Source organism: Xyrauchen texanus, chromosome 4 (genome assembly GCF_025860055.1).
Source record: "Xyrauchen texanus isolate HMW12.3.18 chromosome 4, RBS_HiC_50CHRs, whole genome shotgun sequence".
NCBI lineage: Eukaryota > Metazoa > Chordata > Actinopteri > Cypriniformes > Catostomidae > Xyrauchen > Xyrauchen texanus.
In genome coordinates this window covers 47,356,645-47,378,131 of record NC_068279.1, presented here as the reverse complement: position 1 = coordinate 47,378,131, position 21,487 = coordinate 47,356,645, and the positions used below count along the sequence as shown (strand labels likewise).

Sequence of the window (21,487 nt, the reverse complement as noted above, 5' to 3'; positions counted from 1 at the left end):
GGTAACCATTCACTTTGTGATGACCTATACTGAGCTGAAATTTTCTTCTAAAAATCTTAATTTGTGCTGTGCAGAAGAAAGAAAGTCATACACATATGGGATGGCATGGGGGGTGAATGAATGAGAGAATTTTCATTTTTGGCTGAACTATCCCTTTAACGAATGGAGGTATTTATCATAAAGAATGTCATGGAGTAACACACATGTTGAATTGAACAGATATTTAATTATTATTATATATTGACACTGATAACACTTTTGTAAATACTGCAGACACATTGTAAATACTGCATACATTTGAAGGCAATGAGGATGCATGCATACGCGTCTTTGAGCTATTTATAAGATTATTTTTCTAATCAGACAGTAACATTTTACACACAGCTTTGACATTTTTACAGAGCCACTGTCTCAGGGTTGCAGGATTAAACTGATCCTAAAAGTGTTGCAGCTATAAATATATAGCTTTGTTACCATGACAACAAGGAGCATGCATGACATGCTTTTTTTGGTGACTTTTGTTTTAATACAAATGAAACCTTTAGTAACAGACCAAAGTATAATTCATTTTAGCCATCATACAGAATGGAGAAGGACCCCTTGAAGAATCTAAATTACAACATGCTTATTTAATCTAAAAAAAACACATCAGTATCATACAGAAACCAAGTGAAAATCTTTTTATTTTATTATTTTATTTACAAGAATGAAACCTCATATATCTTAAACAACATTCATAAACAGATGATGTTTATGTGGAGAAACAGGACCATTAAAATTGAAATGTGAAATTAGAGGGATTTGAGTGAGTGTTTATTATATGTTTTAATGAAGACGCAGAACCATCCATCCATCCATCCATCTTCAACAGCTTATCCGAAGTCGGGTCGCGGGGGCAGCTGCTCCAGCAGGGGGCCCCAAACTTCCCTATCCCGAGCCACATTAACCAGCTCTGACTGGGCGACACGAGGCGTTCCCAGGCCAGTGTGGAGATGTAATCTCTCCACCTAGTCCTGGGTCTTCCCCGAGGCCTCCTCCCAGCTGGACGTGCCTGAAACACCTCCCTAGGGAGGCGGCCAGGGGGCATCCTTACCAGATGCCCAAACCACCTCAACTGACTCCTTTCAACGCAAAGGAGCAGCGGCTCTACTCCGAGCTCCTCACGGATGACTGAGCTCCTCACCCTATCTCTAAGGGAGAAGCCCGCCACCCTTCTGAGGAAGCCCATTTCGGCCGCTTGTACTCGTGACCTAGTTCTTTCGGTCATGACCCAACCTTCATGACCATAGGTGAGGGTAGGAACAAAAATTGACCGGTAGATCGAGAGCTTTGCCTTTCGGCTCAGTTCTCTTTTCGTGGCAACGGTGCGATAGACGCAGAACCAATTGAATAAAAATTTAATTAAAAAAATTTGAAAGCACAGAACCTGTACAGAAAGATGGCTTTGACTGGCACACCAATGGGTAGTGCCATCAATTGAATAAGAGGATGGCTAAAAATTCAGGCACACAAATGGTGTCTATTGTTGTGATTTTTGTTTTTTTAATTGTTATCTTGCTTGGCTGATGTATTAGCCAAAGTACAGGATGCATGTGAGGATTTTATTTTATTTTTTTACTGAAGCATGGTGTTGTTTAAAGGGATAGTTCACCCAAAAATGTACATTCTCTAATAGTTTACTCACCCACATGCCATCCCAGATGTGTGTGAATTTCTTTCTTCACCAGAACACAAATTAAAATGTTTAGAAAAATATCTCTATGATAGGTGTAGGTGAGAAACATATCCATATTTAAGTCCTTTATTACTATAAATTCTTCTCCACTAAGAATGCAAATCAACAACAAAAATAAAAAAATTATAAATAACATTTAAATGAGAATGTGAAACTGAAAGTGGAGATTTTTAGTTAATAAAAGGACTTAATAAACTTCTCACCCACAACTATCATATCACTTCAGAAGACATGGATTAAACCACTGGAGTTTTATGGATTACTTTTATGTTGCCTACATGCGCTTTTTTGACCTTCAAAAATCTGGTCACCATTCTGAGCATTATAAGGACTAACAGAGCTGAAATATCCTTTTAAAATCTTTGTTTGTGTTCAGCAGAAGAAAGAAAGTCATACACATCTGGGATGGCATGAGGGTGAGTAAATGATGAGAGAATTTAAACTTTTCTGTGAACCATCTGTTTAAGTATGGTTGTGTGACAAACTTTGCATTACACATATAAACTTTAATATAGTAATAATCTATAATCTTATTGATGGAACCATTAGGCACATACAAAATTGAATGCAGAACATGCAAACAAAAAAATCTATTTAAACAATAATCTCTATGCACTGATTTTAATAAACCAGGTCAATTAAAAAACAGCATAATGTGATTTGGGAACATGATAGCTGGTTTGTTTAAGGTCCAAGATAGTCTCCTAGCTCTAATCGACTTGCCAAAGATAATCTACCATGCAGTCCAGCTGATCAACCATTTACAACCATTGAAGAAAAACAAACTAGATTTCCCTTTGAAACGAGTAGATTTTTCTTACCCCACTGACAAAAAGTGTTTTCTTGTTTAAAGCACAAACCTTATTAAATCTTTTATCTTTATGTCATTTTGCTTCTGAACTAAATGTATGTTTAGACATTTGAACTGGAAACCAGTATTACACTTAAAAAGATTCACGCATTTAAACTTAAATATTTTATGTTTTATTGATTTAATTTGTAAAAAAAAAAAAAAAGAAAGAAAAGAAAATCCAAAATTAAATTTTCTGTGCATTTGTTTTGAAACTGAAATGTGTAAATCTAAAAAAAAAAAGGCATACATACAGTATTTTGTGAGTGTATTAATACCCAGAGGTGGGTAGTAACGTGCTACATTTACTCCGTTACATTTACTTGAGTAACTTTTTGGGAAAATCTTTACTTTTAGAGTAGGTTTAAAAGTGGGTACTTTTTACTCTCACTCAAGTACATTTCTAATGATTTTTTTAACTATTACTTCTTTACAATGTGTGGCGTTACTGTCGTTAAATTACTGGGTTTAATTTGAATTAATGTGTAATTTATTGAGAGATTATAGAATGGGACTTTTACAAGAGCGGAAGTTCACAGCTGCGCGTGATGAGACTGTCACTCAACTCATCAGTGCAGCAGCATCAAACTCTTCAAAGTGAAACACTTTCTTCACTCCACACAGTGAAAAAAAGTATAGTTTCTTCATGCAATGCCTTTATTTAACACCAAGACAAGCTGATATTTCAAGTCACAGCTCCAACTTCAGGCAGCACGATGAGTTAAGTTTTGTCTCTAATTCTAACGCGGGCTGTTCTGTGAAATGAGATGGTCATTTTCAGGGTGATTCTGTAACTGGGTTCTTATGACATCAGTTTTGAAGTGTACATTTTTAAATCAGTGCAGCAATATATCAGTGCGCTTTGTCCCGCATGTCATAAGCAGTATTTATGCATTTACTCCGCGCCCTCGCGGGACTAATGGAAACTATCGCAGCTACTTCAGGCGGATTAACTGTTTAAATCCGTGTAAAGTTTAAATCACTGCCCTTCACGTGATCGACAACTGGAGCGCGAACAGACAGCATTTCTGCGCGTGCACAGTGAGGTGCCTGGCGCGCGCGTGTGAGATGTGGGGCGCGAGGCGCAATCGTTCCCTCATTCACTATTTCCTATATAGTAAATGGCAGTTAGTGCACTGTATCTCAGCTGTAAGTGAACTAAATGAGTGAATTCGGACGAGAGTGTTGGAGCTCTGGGGCTGGTGCAGAAACGTCACATATGACATTTTTAAATACTTGGGCCTTATATGTTATTCTTATTAAATAATATATTAATACAATAAATCTTCATTCTGTTTGTTGTTTTTAATATATAGTGTGTGCTAATATAAAGAGTAAACACATTTGATCAAATTAAGAGTACATTTTAAAATGCATCTGTATGTTTTGTCTAGGGCTGCACAATTAATTGAAATAAAATCGAAACCGCGATATGACCTTGTGCGATTATCAAAGGGCTGCGATTTAATTAAATAAATAAATAGTCTGATCCTTCACATTTTATTTGCGCTGCTCTGTCCAGTCTATATTTAAGTTCGAGCATTGTTACAGTGTTTTCAGAGCGGTTCTGTTCTCCACAACTCCCTCTAAGGCTTAGAGTAACAGAAGTGATCAGTTCGGTTCCATTTACTTGTGTGCGCTAAACGCTTTATTTACACTAAACTGGCACATCCTGCGTGAAGCGTTTTTATTATTATCTGTGGTAGCAGCTTCTCCGTTGCCGCAACAAACAGGTATCATAATAAAATCGCAGAATACAAGATGGGGTATAATTCAAACATCTTTATTAAATGATTGCTGAGCAAACAGCATTAACAGTAACACCTGTAGAGTCCAGAAACATCTCCTGTCATTTGTTTACCTCACGAGAGAGTGTGTTGCCTTTATTACACTCCCCTCGGAAACAAGTGAAAGTGGAACTAATATTACCAACATCCAACAAAATGAAAAGGAAGGAACATACAATAAATCTATATCAAATATTTAGGTACTATAATATAATGCATTGCTAAATTAAACCTCATTCTTTAGGACTATCTTATATTCAGTAAAGAATAGTTTGTTTAAGCCTACTAGTTTTTAACGTCTAGAATAAGGAGTAACATTTATTTTAAAATTATATTTTGTGTATACTGAATTATTCAATCTACCAACATTATTTTTGACAGCAAAAACTAGGCAACAACTATGGTTTTACCAACTGGGAAATGTAGTTAACAGTGACATTGAGCAGAAAGTTTACATATAACCAGTTTTGACAGCTGCTGATAAAAGTTAAATGATCAGCATCGCTTGATGAGATGAAAATTGGAGACCGGTATCAGATGTTAAAATCCTGATTGGCGCATCCCTAGTATTCAAGTTGACTGTTTCAAAAACTAATGTTGATGATTGGGCTGAGACCCTATCACAAAATGGACAAAAACAGGTACACAGTGGATGGTAACATTTGGATATGAAGAAGACTTTGTTTCACTGTTTATATATTTATTTGTTTGTGGTTGAACTGAAAAAAGGTTTCAGTTTGGTTCTTTTTTTTAGAGGGCTCAAGTGTGAAAACCCCAGTAGCCTTTTTGCTGTTGAACATGTGGAAAACATTACCATCATAATCGCAGTTCAAATCGCAATCGCAATATTTTTCAAAATAATCGCAATATGACTTTTTGTCCAAATTGTGCAGCCCTAGTTTCGTCTCTCTATTTGTTATTTTAATCCAGTAATAATTTGTCAAAAGGTAATTTACTATATTCAGCATGAAATAAAACATTGCAGGAGTGAAGGAAGCAGTAAATTCCCTGCTCATACGTCTTCCCTTTGGTGGATTGTGGGAAATTATTGTCGAAGTGTACATCAAATGTACACTTGAAATTAAAGTGCATTGTGGGTAAGAATGAGTGAACAAAAGTAGGGAACGAGTGGGTCACTCAGAATTCAGACTAAATAGCGGACACTCGAAATAGTGCACTATATAGTGATACGGGTGGTTTCAGACACAGCGAGTGTTGCGTGACCGAGGTTGGTGCCCTATGTAGGCTGCGTTCTCTGCATTTGGAGAGCGGTGGTACTGCTGTACAGAACTAATGATCTAAATACTTAAGACACTAAAAACTGTAACTACACTGAAATAAAAATCCACACAGACATTAAAAGCTATGAAATGGTGAAAGAAGGCATTAATAAAGCATGATCTTGCTTTGGTTTATATTTCAGCATTATATATAATGTCCTTGTGGGACATTTTCACGTTTTCACTGTAATAATTACTAGAAATGTTTCCAAACCTCTCTTGACAAATATATCCTGATCTGACAAGATCCCTTAAAGGGATAGTTCACCCAAAAATTACATTTCTCACTATTTACTCACCCTCATGTAACCCCAGATGTGTATGACTTTCTTTCTTCTGCTGAACTTAAATTAAGATTTTTAGAAGAATTTTTCAGCTCTGTAGGTCCATACAATACAAGTGAATGGGTGGCAACATTTTAAAGCTAAACAAGCAAACACAAGTCAGCATAAAAATAATCATAAGACTCTAGTGGTTAAATCAGTCTCTTCAGAAGCGATGTGATAGGTGTGGATGAGAAACAGAGAAACAGATCACTTTCACATTCTTCTTCTTGTGTTTTTGTTGATTCACATTCTTCTCTGCATATCACCCCCTGCTTTCTAGCAAAAAATGACATATTGATCTGTTTCTCACCCACACCTATCATATGAATTCTGAAGACATGGATTTAACCACTGGAGTCTTATGGATTACTTTTATGCTGCCTTTATGTGCTCTTTGGACCATCAACCTTTTGGCCTACAGAGCTAAAGTATTCTTTTAAAAATCTTCATTTGTGTTCTGCAGAAGAAAGGAAGTCATACATATGACATATGGATGTCATGAGGGTAAGTAAATGAAGAGAGAATTCTCTATCTCTTTAAAGTGATAGCTCATCCATAATGTAATATTCTGTGATCATTTCTCTACCCTCATGTTGTTCCAAACCAGTGTGAGGCTTTGTATTATGTTGAACACAAAATATGTTAGACAGAATGTTAGGGACTGACAGTCTCGGTCATCATTCACTTTCAATATATATATATATATATATATATATATATATATATATATATATATATATATATATATAAACATTCACTGAAAGTAAATAGTGACTCAGGCAAACATTCTGTCTAATATCTCCTTATTGTGTTGCATGGAATAAAGAAAGTCATATGGGTTTGGAACAACATGATTGTCAATGATGACAGAATTTACATTAATAATAATAATTCTGTAGTACATGTTCAATGTGTTTTATGTAATGAAATATAGGGGAGTAAACGTCTATTATGTAATTTGTGAAAGTAACGAGTTACTCACTACTTGAGTACTCTTTTAATTGGATACTTTCTTACTCAAGCAATTATTTATGTTAGTACTTTTACTTCTGCTTGAGTACAGTTTTTGGCTACTCTACCCACCTCTGTTAATACCTAATGATGTAATTATTCTTAAAAGTGCATCAAGATTTAGTTCATAATTAACATGACACTTTGAATTAATCAATAGTCTCCCTTGTTGCTTTCGCTAATGGCATTGTAATGCAATCTGTTAGTCAGTTAGTCTGGCTATCTAAAATCACACAGGGGTGTCTTTTCCTCCAATCACATAATGCGTAATTAATTATTTGATGACTCAGTTGATTGTGTATGCTAATGATGACCGCAACAGGAGACAACAGAGTTGCCAAAGCAACCAATAGCAACTAAATCACTGACTCATAGTAGGAAATGTAATGCATGATTATTTTTATTCACCCCTATTTCTCATTATTTCTCCTTTAGTCTCACTCTCCTGTTGAATTTACTGTCAGACTGTGTGCTTTGTGACACACCCCTTTTATTTATCACAGTATTCTGATGGTTTCTCTCTGATTGGAGGTGAGGTAGATTCCAGGTAAGAACAAATTTGGGAGGGTTTTTAGTTTTTTACTCTAAACAGACAATTACGTCTTTAACATCCTAAAATCCAATGGAGAAGCTGCCAAGAAGACATGTTCCTCCATTACTGTTAAGAACAAAAAAACACTGTAGGTATGAACTGATTCATCTTAAGAACTATCCTGATTCCACTATCACCTTCGAATGGAATTGCAAAAATAAACATTGTTTTCAGTCGGCTTTCTGAATACACACCTTAAAAGTCATGCTCTATAGTAAAAGTGTTTTGATGTCATAAGATAATATTATGTGAGGAAGAGAGTGAAAAGGAAGAGTTCATGAACTGATAATCTGCTGTTTACTCCTGATTTGAGTAAAAGGGAATAAAAGTATTTGTTGTTGTAACACCTCTAATGTTCCCTTCACCAGGAAATTGCTGATACATGCAACAAACCACGTAAAAATTATTTTGCTAAAATGTAGGTGTAGTAACAGGTTTTGATGAGACAAGTTTGCAAGATTGGATATAACTTTCCACAAACAAGTGTAGTAAGTGATTTTATTACACTAGTCTAATGTTAACAGTCTTGTGGCTACACGTTTGAAACTGTATATTTATTTGGTGCAATGCCTTGGCCCATAGACTTCCATTGCGTAGTACTGTTGTATTTTTGTAAATGGGTGCTGTTAGGATTTTTGAGCCCCCTGACAATTTTGCAGTCTAGGCCCCCTATCGCAACCTGTAAACAAAAAAAACATTAATAAAAATGATAATTTATAAAAACGAACATCATCATGATTGCAGATTTAATAAGAGACACTAAAAACAAAGTTACATTTGAAAAGTTCATTAAAATAACTTAAAGGATCTGGACTGTCAGGCATTATGAGATGTTTGATATTCTCAATATCGCTTCAAAGTTGAAAATTGCACCACAGGATCCAAAAAACTTAGCTGAAAAAATGCTTTTGGAATAAACCACTGAACTTCTTGGAGGGGGGGGTCACATACACACACACACACACTAGACCATCTTTTATTATTAAAAGTCTTCATTTTAGCCAACCAGTGCAAAGTGGTAATTTATTAAAAAATCATGCAGGAAAAGACTTGGGGGTTCTGCTGGGCCTCCTGTCTGCCTAGGGCCCTTACAATTCTCCTTACCTTCCATAACCACCCACACACCCCCATTGCTGTGCCCCTGACTGTAATATTGTTTTTTTTATAAATGGAGGGATGAGTCCAAAATTCATAATTAACAGCACAGGCAAGGTTAAATTTTATTGAACCTGGAATATTCTTTTAAATATAGATATATCAGCAGTTAAAATGAAGCCATGTATGTAAATAATGTGAAAAGACAGTGGGTTCATGATGCTTTGGGTTCATTGATGAAGCAAAATGTCTGAAAAATCAAACAAACAAATTATCAACTACAAAACCTATCACGGGTATTATGACAGTCACAGCAGGCTGTTGAATAGCATCTCATTTTAATAGTAAAGAGAGAAGTTTAGTACACAGAATGACATCACCAATACAAGTCACAATGATACAGCAGAAAGTACATGATCATCATGGAAGTCTGATTTTTTTCTTTTTTTATGTTACCAAGCTCAAAAAGATGTATTTACATACAGCACTACAGGAGCATAGAGAGCATCTGCACCATGTCGGAAGAGTTACCCTGGTAAAGTACTAAAAACAGTGTTCCAAATTAGCAGTAACAGATTACAGTTTGTTATAGTTGTTGTTTGATCCCCACTTTATTTTAAACAATGAAAAAAGAGAGCAAGGTTTAAAAGTAGTTCAACATTTGACAGATGAGTGTTCACTTTGTTTGTTTATTTCTTTTTTTTTTTTTTAAGGACAAGGATGGTTTAAAAAAGGCACCATGGAAGGTGTAAAATCATTATTTACAGTTCTAGAGTATTCAGATGAAAACGAGAGAAAAATGGTAAAAAGATTAGTCAGGGTTTGCAGTTTTGTTGGGTTTTTGTTTCATGTCTGTCACAGAGATGATCAACAGATATCACAATAACATCACAGTGCTCTCTGGGAGTGTAATAGAGAAATGACTGCATTTTGCTACCATATATTGACAAAGGAACTCCATGATCATAATGTAGTACATTGAATCTGGTTATCTAAAATGTTTGATTAGAGCTTTGAGTAAAACATTGCCATATACACACCACTGATGGGAAGGAGAACATTTCAGTTTTCAGCCTCCCTCTATGCAACATACCTTTGGCTTTCTGAAAAAGCACACTGTGCCTTACATGACATTTTCAAACTTAAAGGGAGAGTTCATCCAAAATGGGATCAGTTTTGAAATATGCAAGAACCAATAACATGCGATGCCACTGATGTAAAAAATTGGCCATTCATATTTGGATGCAAGCAAGTGCAAATGAGATTTAAGAGGTACAGCAATAGGGAAGATTTTCAGTTAATAATGACTTAAAGGGATAGTTCACCCAAAAATGAAAATGCTGTCATCACAGCTGTGGATGACTTTATATTTTCTACAGAAAATAAATGAAAAATAAATGTTTAGAAGAATGTTTCAGCTCTGTAGGTCCATACAGTGAAAGTGAATGCTGGCCAGAATTTTAATTTTCCAAAAATCACATAAAGGCAGCATTAAAGTAATTCAAACAACTCTATTAGATAAATCCATGTCTTCTGAAACAATATAATATGTGTGGGTGAGAAACAGATCTTTTTCAGACATTTTAGTTTTTTACTACAAATCTCTACTTTTACTTTTAATTTTACTTTCACTTCTACATTCTTCTTTTTTTGGTGATTCACATTCTTTGTGCATATCGCCACCTATTGGTCAGGGCTGGTCAAAGGTGGAGATTTATAGGAAAAAGGTGTTAAACATTGATCTGTTTCTCACCCACACCGATCATATCACTTCAGAAGACATGGATTTAAACACTGGAGTCTTATGGATTACTTTTATGCTGCCTTTATGTGATTTTTGGAGAATCAAAGTTCTGATCACCATTTACTTTTATTGTATGGACCTACAGAGCTGAAATATTCTTCTACAAATCTGAAATTTTTATCTGCAGAAGAAAGTGCTGAGAGAATTTTAGTATGCTCCACAAAAAGCTATTTTATGGCTTCAGAAGACTTTGAGTATAGTGCTAGTACATTTACAATCCTTTTATTTACCTTTTGTCATCATTTTTGGAGCATGACAACCCCAGCCCCCATTCACTTTAATTGTATGGCAAAGAACAATGTGAACTTTCTGCAAAACCATCTCCTTTTGAGTTCCATGGAAGTCACATGGGTTTGGAATGACATGAGAGTGAGTACATGATGACAGAATTGTAATTTGTGGATGAACTTTCCCTTTAACCAACTTTAATCAATTTTCAACTAGAAAATAAATCTTAGTGCAGTTTTTTTTTTTATTTTTTTTTTTACATTTTAGACCTTTATGTGATTGAAAGAAAAATGACGTGATTTTATGGCTTATGCCAACTCCGTAAGCCATAGGGGTGTTGAAAAAATTGACCCTGTATTCTGAGTTTTAGCACAAAATGTAGACTTTTCAGACAACTCCTTACGTAAGTTGATATAAAATTACATTGATATAAATTGGAAAAAATTCCAACTTATATCATTGTTAAATTAACGATCTGGGCCAGTTTCGCCATGATGCCATCTGACCAGCCTACGGAACAAATAATGTCCCGTGTAGATTCGATACGGGACGCATCATTTCATATTTAAAGGTGCAATATGTAACAATTGTAGCCTAGAAACACTAATTCAACTGCTTTGGGCTTTTAAAATACTGATACACAATAAACCATTGCACAGAAAGAGAGAGAAAAAGATAGAGAGAGTAAGAGAGAAAGAGAGAGGGGTGGGGGGGGGTCTTAATAAAAAAGAGATTAATAAAAAGTATTAATGCTGCAACGAGTCTTTTTTTTTAAATTCTTTTTCTTACTTTTTTCTATTTTTTTTATTTATTATTATTTTGTTCAAGTCAGACTATTACACCCTTGTAAAAACAACTATTTGCTGCTTGGAATTCACAAGACCAAGCCTTTTTTAAAAAGTCAATATGAAAAATTCTAAATTATGAATTAAAAAATGTTTGGATGTTGAAAGATCTAATCTGCATCTTAAAGGTTAAGCTTTCCTAAAATGTCTCATATATAAAATGAAGTTCAACAGTATACCACAAGTACAAATTTGGCTGTATGTTGTCAAAATACAAGTGTAAACTGCTGCATATGCCCCGCATATACTTAGCATTTTCATCAGTCACTACAAATCTATTATCAAAAAACAGGGAAAAACATGGAAAATGGATGCAACAAATTCACAAGCAGCAAATAGTGCGCTGACCATCACTGCAAAGCATCACGGTCTAAATGCTGCAAAGGGATGCGTGCAGTCACCCTGGCCGTTGGGGCGGCGATGTTGATGTTTCCAAGACCGAGAGCATCAGAGATACCTCTGTGACGTGATATCAAGCTGATTGAAGGACAGAGTGGAAAGAGTCTACATAGACTCTCCCTGTGAGTCATCATCTTCCAGAGACAGAGGCAAGTAGAGCTCCTACAGGAAACAGAAACAGGCTAAAATGAGGAGGTTTCCATAATTTCCAAACCATTAAGTTTGTGAAGCACTATTTGAATACAATTTGATTAATGTTCTTGTTTCGTGAGACAGACAGGTAGGAAAGATAGTGTTCAAAGTGTGGCTTTGTTCATAATGGAATAGTAAAGGCCTCGGCACACTTATGGCGAAGTGCTTATGTTCTTCACTCAGAGCCAAAAAGAAGTTTCAAACAGCTGAGCGACGACATACTGTTTGAGAGCATTCAGACACCCGCCACACTGCTGGGGGAAGCGTTTAGAGGTACACTGAAATATGAGGATGCTCTAGACTGCATTTAAAGCATCAACCATTTTGACATTAAAATGTGTTATCAATAATGCTTCATTCTATGAGCAGCTGTTTTAACTATCCAATGATTTAAAGTAATAAATATGCAGTTAATAATATGTAATTTGTCTTGTTTAAATTCTGTATGTGCAGCCGATTAGACTGTGTTCTTGTAATTAATGATGATAATGATACTACTGCAAAGATGGACGTATAAAGAGTGTTAATGTGTAAAAATGTATCTACCAGATACCAGATGGATCATCCAGATGTAGATTAGTTTGCACCAGCTCGCTAATAACTCTACACGCTGCTGTGTTCATGTTGACTGATCTTAACTGACTGAATGTGAATTCGCTGTCGGCCTCAAATTAGGTGGAGCTCCAAAGTAGGTGTTTACCAGCTGGTATGAAGTTTTCCTGAAAGTTTGCACTTGCGAGCTGTTACAAACCACCAAAACAAACTCAAAAACACCTTCATTTTGGTCAGACTTTGTTCTAAATGACATCACACCCATCCGTTCTTCAATTTCGTAGGTATACACTATAGTGTTCAGGGGCCTTTAGGCGCTTTTCACCATCAGGCCAAATGACTCTGAGTACGTAAGTAACGTTCTAGTAGCGTTTCCATTTGAACACGCATTTTTCAGCATGGTTAGCTAAACGAACTCCAAACAAAGAACCGTGCTGATGGAATGGCTTTAGTGCATTTAGGCAACTCATGATTGGTAACTTGCCCAGTCAGTCCATCCTAATCCTGATTTCACAGCAACACAATGGAAAAAGAAACTTTAACCGTTCCACAATGATAATTGCTTGGCTTTTAGTTGCAATTAAATTTCCCTTCTTGAATTCCAAGTGGGGTTCAAGTTCGGTGAACTATGGCACTCACATTTGCAGTGTTGACTGATAGAAAGTTTCATTTTTTGCAGTTACTTCTGCGTGGGCAGTACTTTGTACATAGCTACACTGAATATTCACAGTGGACGAGCAAATCATTGTACCGTTGAACTTCACACCCCAAAGTAAAAAGAGCTTGGTAAGTAGTAATGTGGGTTTTTATGTGGGTTCTTTTCCTGTAGGATTTCACAATGCAAGGGTTAATGTGACCAAGCCTTTAGGTTTTAAATGTGCGCTCATCTTCGTCCTCCTTGTGGCAGGCCTCTGTATGCCCACGATGTGCACTTCAGCTGAGATTCACAGCAGACCTTCATCTCACCAAAAGTCAGTCACCAAACTGTGGACCTTAATGAGGACTGCAAGGGCTTAGGGTGCCATATTGGACTGGGCCAAAATGTGCACAGTAGGCATACTGCAAAAATAGTACAAGTAGCATGGTAGTATGCCATTCCGAACATGCCCAAAAGAGAGACAAGAAGAAGGTGAGAGTGCAAGAGAAGATGAAGAAGAATGGAGAAGGGAAGAAGGTTACCTTCTGTTTGCGGGTGTTTCCGGGACTGGTTGGGGTAGATATTGGAGACTGCTTAGAGATGGGGGTAGAAAGCTGACTACTGGATCCTGTTCCATTAGCTTGAGTGAGACAGAAAGAAAGGAAAAAGGATCATGAAAAGTGGGCTCATCAAGCTCAATAGTTCAAGTCGTTTGAAAAAAAAAATCATATATACAAATCACGATGATAGTGACTGTTTTACAGAAACAAATATTGCTCTTAGCTATAAGCACAATACAGAGTGTAAATTAGTTATTCCTGGGACTATGTAGTATTTTAGTCCCTCAGTCTTTTTGAAGTAGTTGTTCACTAAAATGAAATAATTGTTTTTTTGATTTGTCCATTTTAATCAATTAAAAGATTTATTGCAAAATGATTATTATTTTAAACAACTGGCTCAGTCTGAACTCAACCCCGTAATACCAACCATTCTCAGCCCATACAAAATTTGGTTCCCATATGTGACGTTATTAACCAAAAGTATCAAAATACTTTAATGAAACATGGTGTTATAAATATGTAGGTGTAAGCCACCTACTGGAGGGAGAGTTGTGACGGGGTTGAGAAGAGCATGACAGTATTGGATAAATAAAATGGGAACACAATTAAAATTACATGTATTGTCTGCTAAGCACAACCTTACATGTTAAGGGCTAGCACTAAAACAGGGTTTTTGTTAAAAATATAAATGTACCTTTTTATTTTTTATTTTTTTACTAAAATAACGAGACAACGGGCAATCTGTAGCTTCATCATGTAAAATTAGAAAACCGTCATAAATGTTTTATTTGTAGTCGTTAGATTGATATGGGGAACACATGAGAAGTAGGTATATGTTTATTTTATGACAAGTATTGTGTAGAATCATTTTCAAACCACGGTCATTATGTCCATGACGGGATTGAGAACAAAGGATGTCCAAATCATAAAAAAATTGAAAACAATAAAAGGGTTCCTGAGGTGGGAAAACATGATTTGTTGGAGGTTTAATATGTGCCTAATTTTGTAGAGTATTCAGACAATTAATCAAATAGTTAAAAAAATTTAATAATTCCAAGTTGATATATTATCGAATCCCAAGAATTTCCCAAATAATATTTGCAAGCTAAAGTTGTTCAAATAAATTCTTTGCACTGACCTTCAACCCCAAAACATTTGAATGTAATAACAGGGATGACACTGTTTTAAGTTTTGTGTTTATATGTTTAATAGTTATGTGTGTAAATTCCAAAATGACTTTGATGGGGTTGAAATTATACTTTATTTAGGCTAGTAGATTACTTCTGAAATCTAATCTGCATCTGATTACAAGTTACATGACTTGAAATGTAATTTGTAATAATCTTTTAGATTACACTTTTAGGTAATCTATTTCTCATATCATTTTTGAATGAAAATGTAATCAATTATTTTAAATAAAGTTCCAAAACGCAAGTTCGGGAGGGGCTTGTTCATCTCTGCCTGCCAATCATATCCCATGGACATATAAGTGGCTGCTTCCCTTGCACCAGTTACAATTATTCCAGCATCCCTCCACCTCCACCTCCCCATCTCCACCTTTATATTTCACCGATACCAATTGTTTCAAAATTGCCTTTCTATTTCTTATTTTTGTCAGGCTATCAGGGCACACATACCTGAGCTCGAGCCCCTCTATAATGGACAGAAGTTAACACTACATTCATTAAACATTAGTAAACATAAATGCAAACAGAAACTTTGGTTTTGGCAAGTCATTTAGGACATCTACTTTGTGCATGACACGAGTAATTTTCCAACAATTGTTTACAGACAGATTGTTTCACTTTTAATTGATGATATCACAATTCCAGTGGGTCAGAAGTTTACATACAGTGTGTATGTTAACTGTGTCTTTAAGCAGCTTTGAAAGTTCCAGAAAATGATGTCAAGCCTTTAGACAATTAGCCAATTAGCATCTGATGCATTGGAGGTGTACTTGTGGATGTATTTTAAGGCCTTCCTTCACACTCAATGCCTCTTTGCTTGACAACATGGGAAAATCAAAAGAAATCAGCCAAGTCCTCAAAAAAAATAAAAGTGGACATCCACAAGTCTGCTTCATCCTTGGGAGCAATTTCCAAACACCTGAAGGTACCACATTCATCTGTACAAAAATGGTATGTAAGTATAAACACCATGGGACCACGCAGCCATCATACCGCTCAGGAAGGAGATGCATTCTGTCTCCTAGAGATGAACATAGTTTGGTGCGAAAAGTGCAAATCAATCCCAGAACAACAGCAAAGGACATTTGGATAATGGAGGAACAGGTAGACGAGTATCTATATCCACAGTTAAAGGGGTCCTATTTCAACATAACCTGAAAGGCTGCTCAGCAAGGAAGAAGCCACTGCTCCAAAACCACCATAAAAAAAGCCAGATTACAGTTTGCAAGTGCACATGGGGACAAAGATCTTACTTTTTGGAGAAATGCCCTCTGGTCTGATGAAACAAAAATAACTGTTTGGCCATAATGACCATTGTTATGTTTGGAGGAAAAAGGGTGAGGCTTGCAAGCCGAAGAACACCATCCCAACCGTGACACATGGGGTGGCAGCATCATGTTGTGGGGGTGCTTTGCAGAAGGAGGGACTGGTGCACTTCACAAAATAGATAGCATCATGAGGAAGGAAAATTATGTGGAAATATTGAAGCAACATCTCAAGACATTAGCCAGGAAGTTAAAGCTCGGTCACAAATGGGTCTTCCAAATGGACAATGACCCCAAGCATACCTCCAAAGTTGTGGCAAAATGACTTAACGACAGCAAAGTCAAGGTATTGGAGTGGCCATCACAAAGCCCTGACCTCGTGTGAGGTCAGGGCTTGCGTGTGAAGAGCAAGGCGTGTGCAGAGCAAGGAGGCCTACAAACCTGACTTATTTACACCAGTTCTGTCTGGAGGAATGGACTTTCAAGCAACTTATTGTGAGAAGCTTGTGGAAGACAAAACATTTAATCCAAGTTGAACAATTTAAAGGCAATGATACCAAATACTAACAAAGTGTATGTAAACTTCTGACCCACTGGGAATGTGATGAAAGAAATAAAAGCTGAAATAAATCATTCTCTCTACTATTATTCATTAGTGATCATAACTGACCTTAGTCAGGGAATGTTTTCTTCAATTAAATTTCAGGAATTGTGAAAAACTGAGTTCAAATGTATTTGGCTAAGATGTATATAAACTTCTGACTTCAACTATAAATGTTTGTGCTATTTGCAAGCTATAACTACATATTTAGAATTGGGGGTAATAGTTAAAGAATCAGCCATTGAAAAACAAATTTGTTGACCAATAATAACTACATATTGTGGGGATGGTGACAAGGCTAATATTCTCAAGCACAAATGCCATAGTTTACTGAGAAAGCAGCCTTATGCTGCATTATACATAGATAATGAAAAAGTGCTTATGTGAAAAAAGGGGGATTGAGAGAAAAACTACTAATTATGGGGTTAGACAGTGTCTCAAACCTCCGGTGTGTAAATGGATGTCTAATGCCTATGTATAATCATGTTGTCAACTGTCGTCTAGCCAGCTGCAAGTGTGTGTGTTTGCTTGAACTCATTTACACATCTTTGAATTGGGCAAGTTGCTATGATACACCAGGGCTGTGTTTACATGTGAGAGTGGCGTTGATGCGGCACTGTGGCCAAAGTGCATTGTGGTCTCAAAAACAGAGTTTTTATTTAAGTAATAGAAAAACTTAAGGACCAGATGCCAGGACTTAAAACCGTTCCAACTATTGAATAGATGAAACAAAGAGAACAGCGCCAAGCACTGTTGGATGAGCTGCAAAAACTCTGGATCAAGAGATGAACATAAAAATTCTCTAAAAGTGCTGATCTCAGACTTTCGTGTCTTAATTTAATTAGTTAAATGCACGATTGGTTCCGAATTTGTATTCTAGGTAAGCCTTTCTATGTTGCTCTGAAGACTCTTCAAATTTGGTTAAAAGATTCTAATTAGAACCCTTTTATGTTCCTCAAAGAACTTTTTATATAGTCTAGTTCTTTTAAAACTATCTACAATGACAAAAAAAATGATGTGTTGGATTTGCTTCAAATATATACGTAGATTTTTTCATCACGCTTTTTAAGTAAATTCAACTTATGGTCATTTTATTTCAACACAACTAGAAAACCTTTGTTAGATATACACAAATGTATCAGTTCTTTCAACTTTATTTACATAAATAGGTATGCCACAGGAATAACGTTTAGCAACTAATAGCAAGTTGTTTCAAATGAAAAAACATTGCTTTTAGTGTATCTGTAGGAAATATCCATTTTAGATTTGAACATTCCCTTTGCAAATTTAATTAAATAGAAGAACAAGGAGCCCTGCAACAGATGGTATGGCCTCCACTGTATATGATCAAATCAGATGTAAAACAAGAAAAGAAACGTTTCAAAAGACACTTCTTTGTAAACTTAGGGTAGGACGCAGTGCATATACCCGTGCCAAAGCACTACCACAGACTCAGGTACCAGAGGGTTTTTCATTAAAAACAGTTAATACGTACCTAATGCTTATGCAGCGAGACACTGATAAGAGAGCAAGGCATAGTCAACACACAACCAACAGACCTCCATCTCAGGGGGGCCGTTCACTCCGAACGCGTCCATGTTTTTCTATGTTAGCATGCGCTAGACGGACGACTTTGACCGTTGCACCATGTCTCACTGTTTTTTCAGCATCTTTTGAAGAATTTTTTCAGACACTGTCAATTTTAAAGGAAATTCAGCATTTAAAACGTGTAGTGAGACACTCGTGTTCTGTTCTATTCATTGCATTGCATCTGTTTTAGTCCAAGAATGCAAGTCATTGTCAGTGCTTGGCACACATCCAGTGTTCGAATGCTCATTTTCGCATTGGAATGTGCATTTTTATCTTACAGTTGACGACTATTCAAATTTCAAATTTGTATTTGACAGCCCTAATTGAGTCAGTCTGGGATTACATGAAGGGACAGAAGCAATTGAGACAGCCAAAATAAATTGATGAACTGTGGATTGTTTTCCAAAAAGCTTGGGACATCCTATTTGCCAACAACCAAGCCAGGAGAATTGGTGCCTTTTGAAGGCAAAGGTGGTCACACCAAATACTGAGAAATATTTATCATTTTGTATGTTTACTGGACTTTGGATGATGGTATAGGATAAATGACATCTATTTGTGGCATTGTTTTTGAAGACATCCTCACTATGCAACATTTTTCAAAAGTGCCTAAAACCTTTGAATTTTATATATATAAAAAAACCTATTACACCAAGTGGCGTCTGCACACAAATGAGCCTAAAACTAAATTGAATAAAATAAAAAGAAATTTTTGCAATTAATTTAAACCAACCAAGTGTATATCTATGAACGATGAATTCAGTTCCCATCAAATTCACACAGGCATCATAGCAGGTAAAACGTGAAGTTCATCACATTAACAATGAACATGTTCAACTAACATTTCACAACCAGAAAGTGTCAAATACTATTTGTCTTCATTTTGAACATTAGCTCTATTATTTTATTTTTAGCAGTTTAATCCTAACAAATTGCTTTTTGTGATATATTTTACTAAGAAAAGTGCTTTTGGTATTTTGTTTTATCAATGCAGTATGGTTTAAATTGTTAATGCAACAATTCTTTAATGCAGTGATTCAATGATTTTTAAGTATGGCTATTTGGGGCAACTGTAATGATGTAAAGAAATATATAAAAATATATAAAATAAAAAAGAAATGCTTATAAAAGAAGAAACAGTGGGATGCATGTTATTAAAACAGAAATTAGTGGATGTTAAACAAACAAAAAAAAAAAAGAGCCAAATATGAAATGCTAAAATGTTTATTTTTCATTAATTTCAAAAAGAGAGCTGTGCAATAAACCCAGACTTTACAAGATGAACAAAGGGAAACATAAGAAAAGATAAAAAATAAATAAAACTAAAATAAACATCAGTCCAGCCACCAGTGATACATTGAACTTTTATTTAAATCACATAATCATAATTTTAAAAAAAAGTTAGCATCCAAAAATTTGCTATTATTAAAATCTCATGTCCTATTTGTGAAACTAATTTTGACCTTATGTCTTGTTATTAAAGACCCTGTGAAATAAAAATAGAAGTTTAGTTTAAAGATTAGCAGGTAAAAACATATCAAATGTGCTGCATAACTGCGTTCATCCAACCATTTCATGGGGTCTTTAAATGGTTTAGGTCTATGAAGTTTTGCCACCACAAGATGGCAGTCATATCATCATACTATCAGCTGTACAAAGGTCAATGAGGACATATTAAAGGTTTCTTTGCTCTAATCTCAACACCTTTTCAGCCAACATTTCTCTTCTTAGACCAACCAAGGTTAGAATGTTTAAATCTGAACCTAACATAACATTACCGTAGATGGGTCATTTTCATTTTTATGAGTCTGTTTTATTGTGTTGATGCCTGTGGTTATAGCTTAAAACTGTTTTATTAATAGTGTTGGTTCTCTAGTTTGCAAGCATGGCCTGTACGTGGTCGCTCGGCTTTAATCCTCAGATTAAATGTTGTCCCCTGTCTCAATCTTCCTCAGAAGATTGAGTGATCCTCCCTCTAAAATATTAAACATGTAATACAGCAAAATCAGACTGGCTGTCTACAATTATTAAACTCAAACTATTGTCTGACAGACAAACCCTTCTCTATAACTCTCTTCTTCTCTATCCCTCTCTTTTAAACATAAGAAATCTTCTTTATTTAGTTAAATTAGCTCCTACATACAGTATTATTTTATATTAAAAACATTCACAGAGGGATAATTGCACAAGCAATGCAAGAACACACACAATCATAATAAATTATGAGATTATAATTAAATAAAAACATTTAAACGACGTGTTGAAAAAAGTTAAAACAAAAAAAGAACATTCACTATCATGGATATATTTAACTGCATAAGCAAAATAAAGGGATAGCTATATAATATATATATTATATAATGGAAAAAGCAGAGTAAAATGAAGTGTTGAATGTGTTTAAAGCTTGTTAATCAACCATGCAAGAAATCACAGCTTTTGTTGTTGATCTGACTGTGGAGTTAGTTAAGCTTCATTATGGAGTTAAAGGTGTGTTGAGCTGGCATGAATCACATAATTATTGGCTCACTGGAATCAGCCGGAGACTTGCAGCGTCGCATGGGGCCGGGACTTTTAGTGGAGCCCCTCTGTCCTTTAGGGGCCTTCATCACCCGACACTCTACAGCAAGAGTCACAGAAAGAGAGAAACACAGAGAGCAATAAGCATGAAATAAATGAACACACAAGGAATAAATCCCCAACGTACACTGTGACAAGTTCCGAAAAATGAAAAAGAAAAACCATGGAAAACTTTCTGCCCAAATCAACCAACCAATGCATCTAAATAATAAAAAAATCCCACACCCCTAGCAAAAAGTACCCAACTAAAATGTATTTTATTTTTAAGGGTATGCAATTTTCTTGGGAAGCCCCCTTACATTAATACATTTTTCTTTTTATAAAATCATGGAACAATTTTGCGTTCTCTTGAGATGAATGAATGAATCAATCAA

The 21,487-nt window shown here is 35.7% G+C and overlaps 1 protein-coding gene across 1 annotated transcript in view; it reads right to left on the bottom strand.

Moving 5' to 3' along the window:
• Window positions 1-8,793: 8,793 nt before the first annotated feature.
• Window positions 8,794-21,487, bottom strand: part of LOC127638075 (neuronal migration protein doublecortin-like) — a 98,512-nt gene continuing 85,818 nt past the window's right edge. The window contains exons 5-7 of the mRNA XM_052119417.1: window positions 21,064-21,153; window positions 13,876-13,973; window positions 8,794-12,114 (exon numbers count right to left, since the gene is read on the bottom strand). Of these exons, the coding sequence (XP_051975377.1) occupies window positions 12,058-12,114; window positions 13,876-13,973; window positions 21,064-21,153 (245 nt within the window). The 3' untranslated portion in view covers window positions 8,794-12,057. The remainder of the gene's footprint in view (window positions 12,115-13,875; window positions 13,974-21,063; window positions 21,154-21,487) is intronic.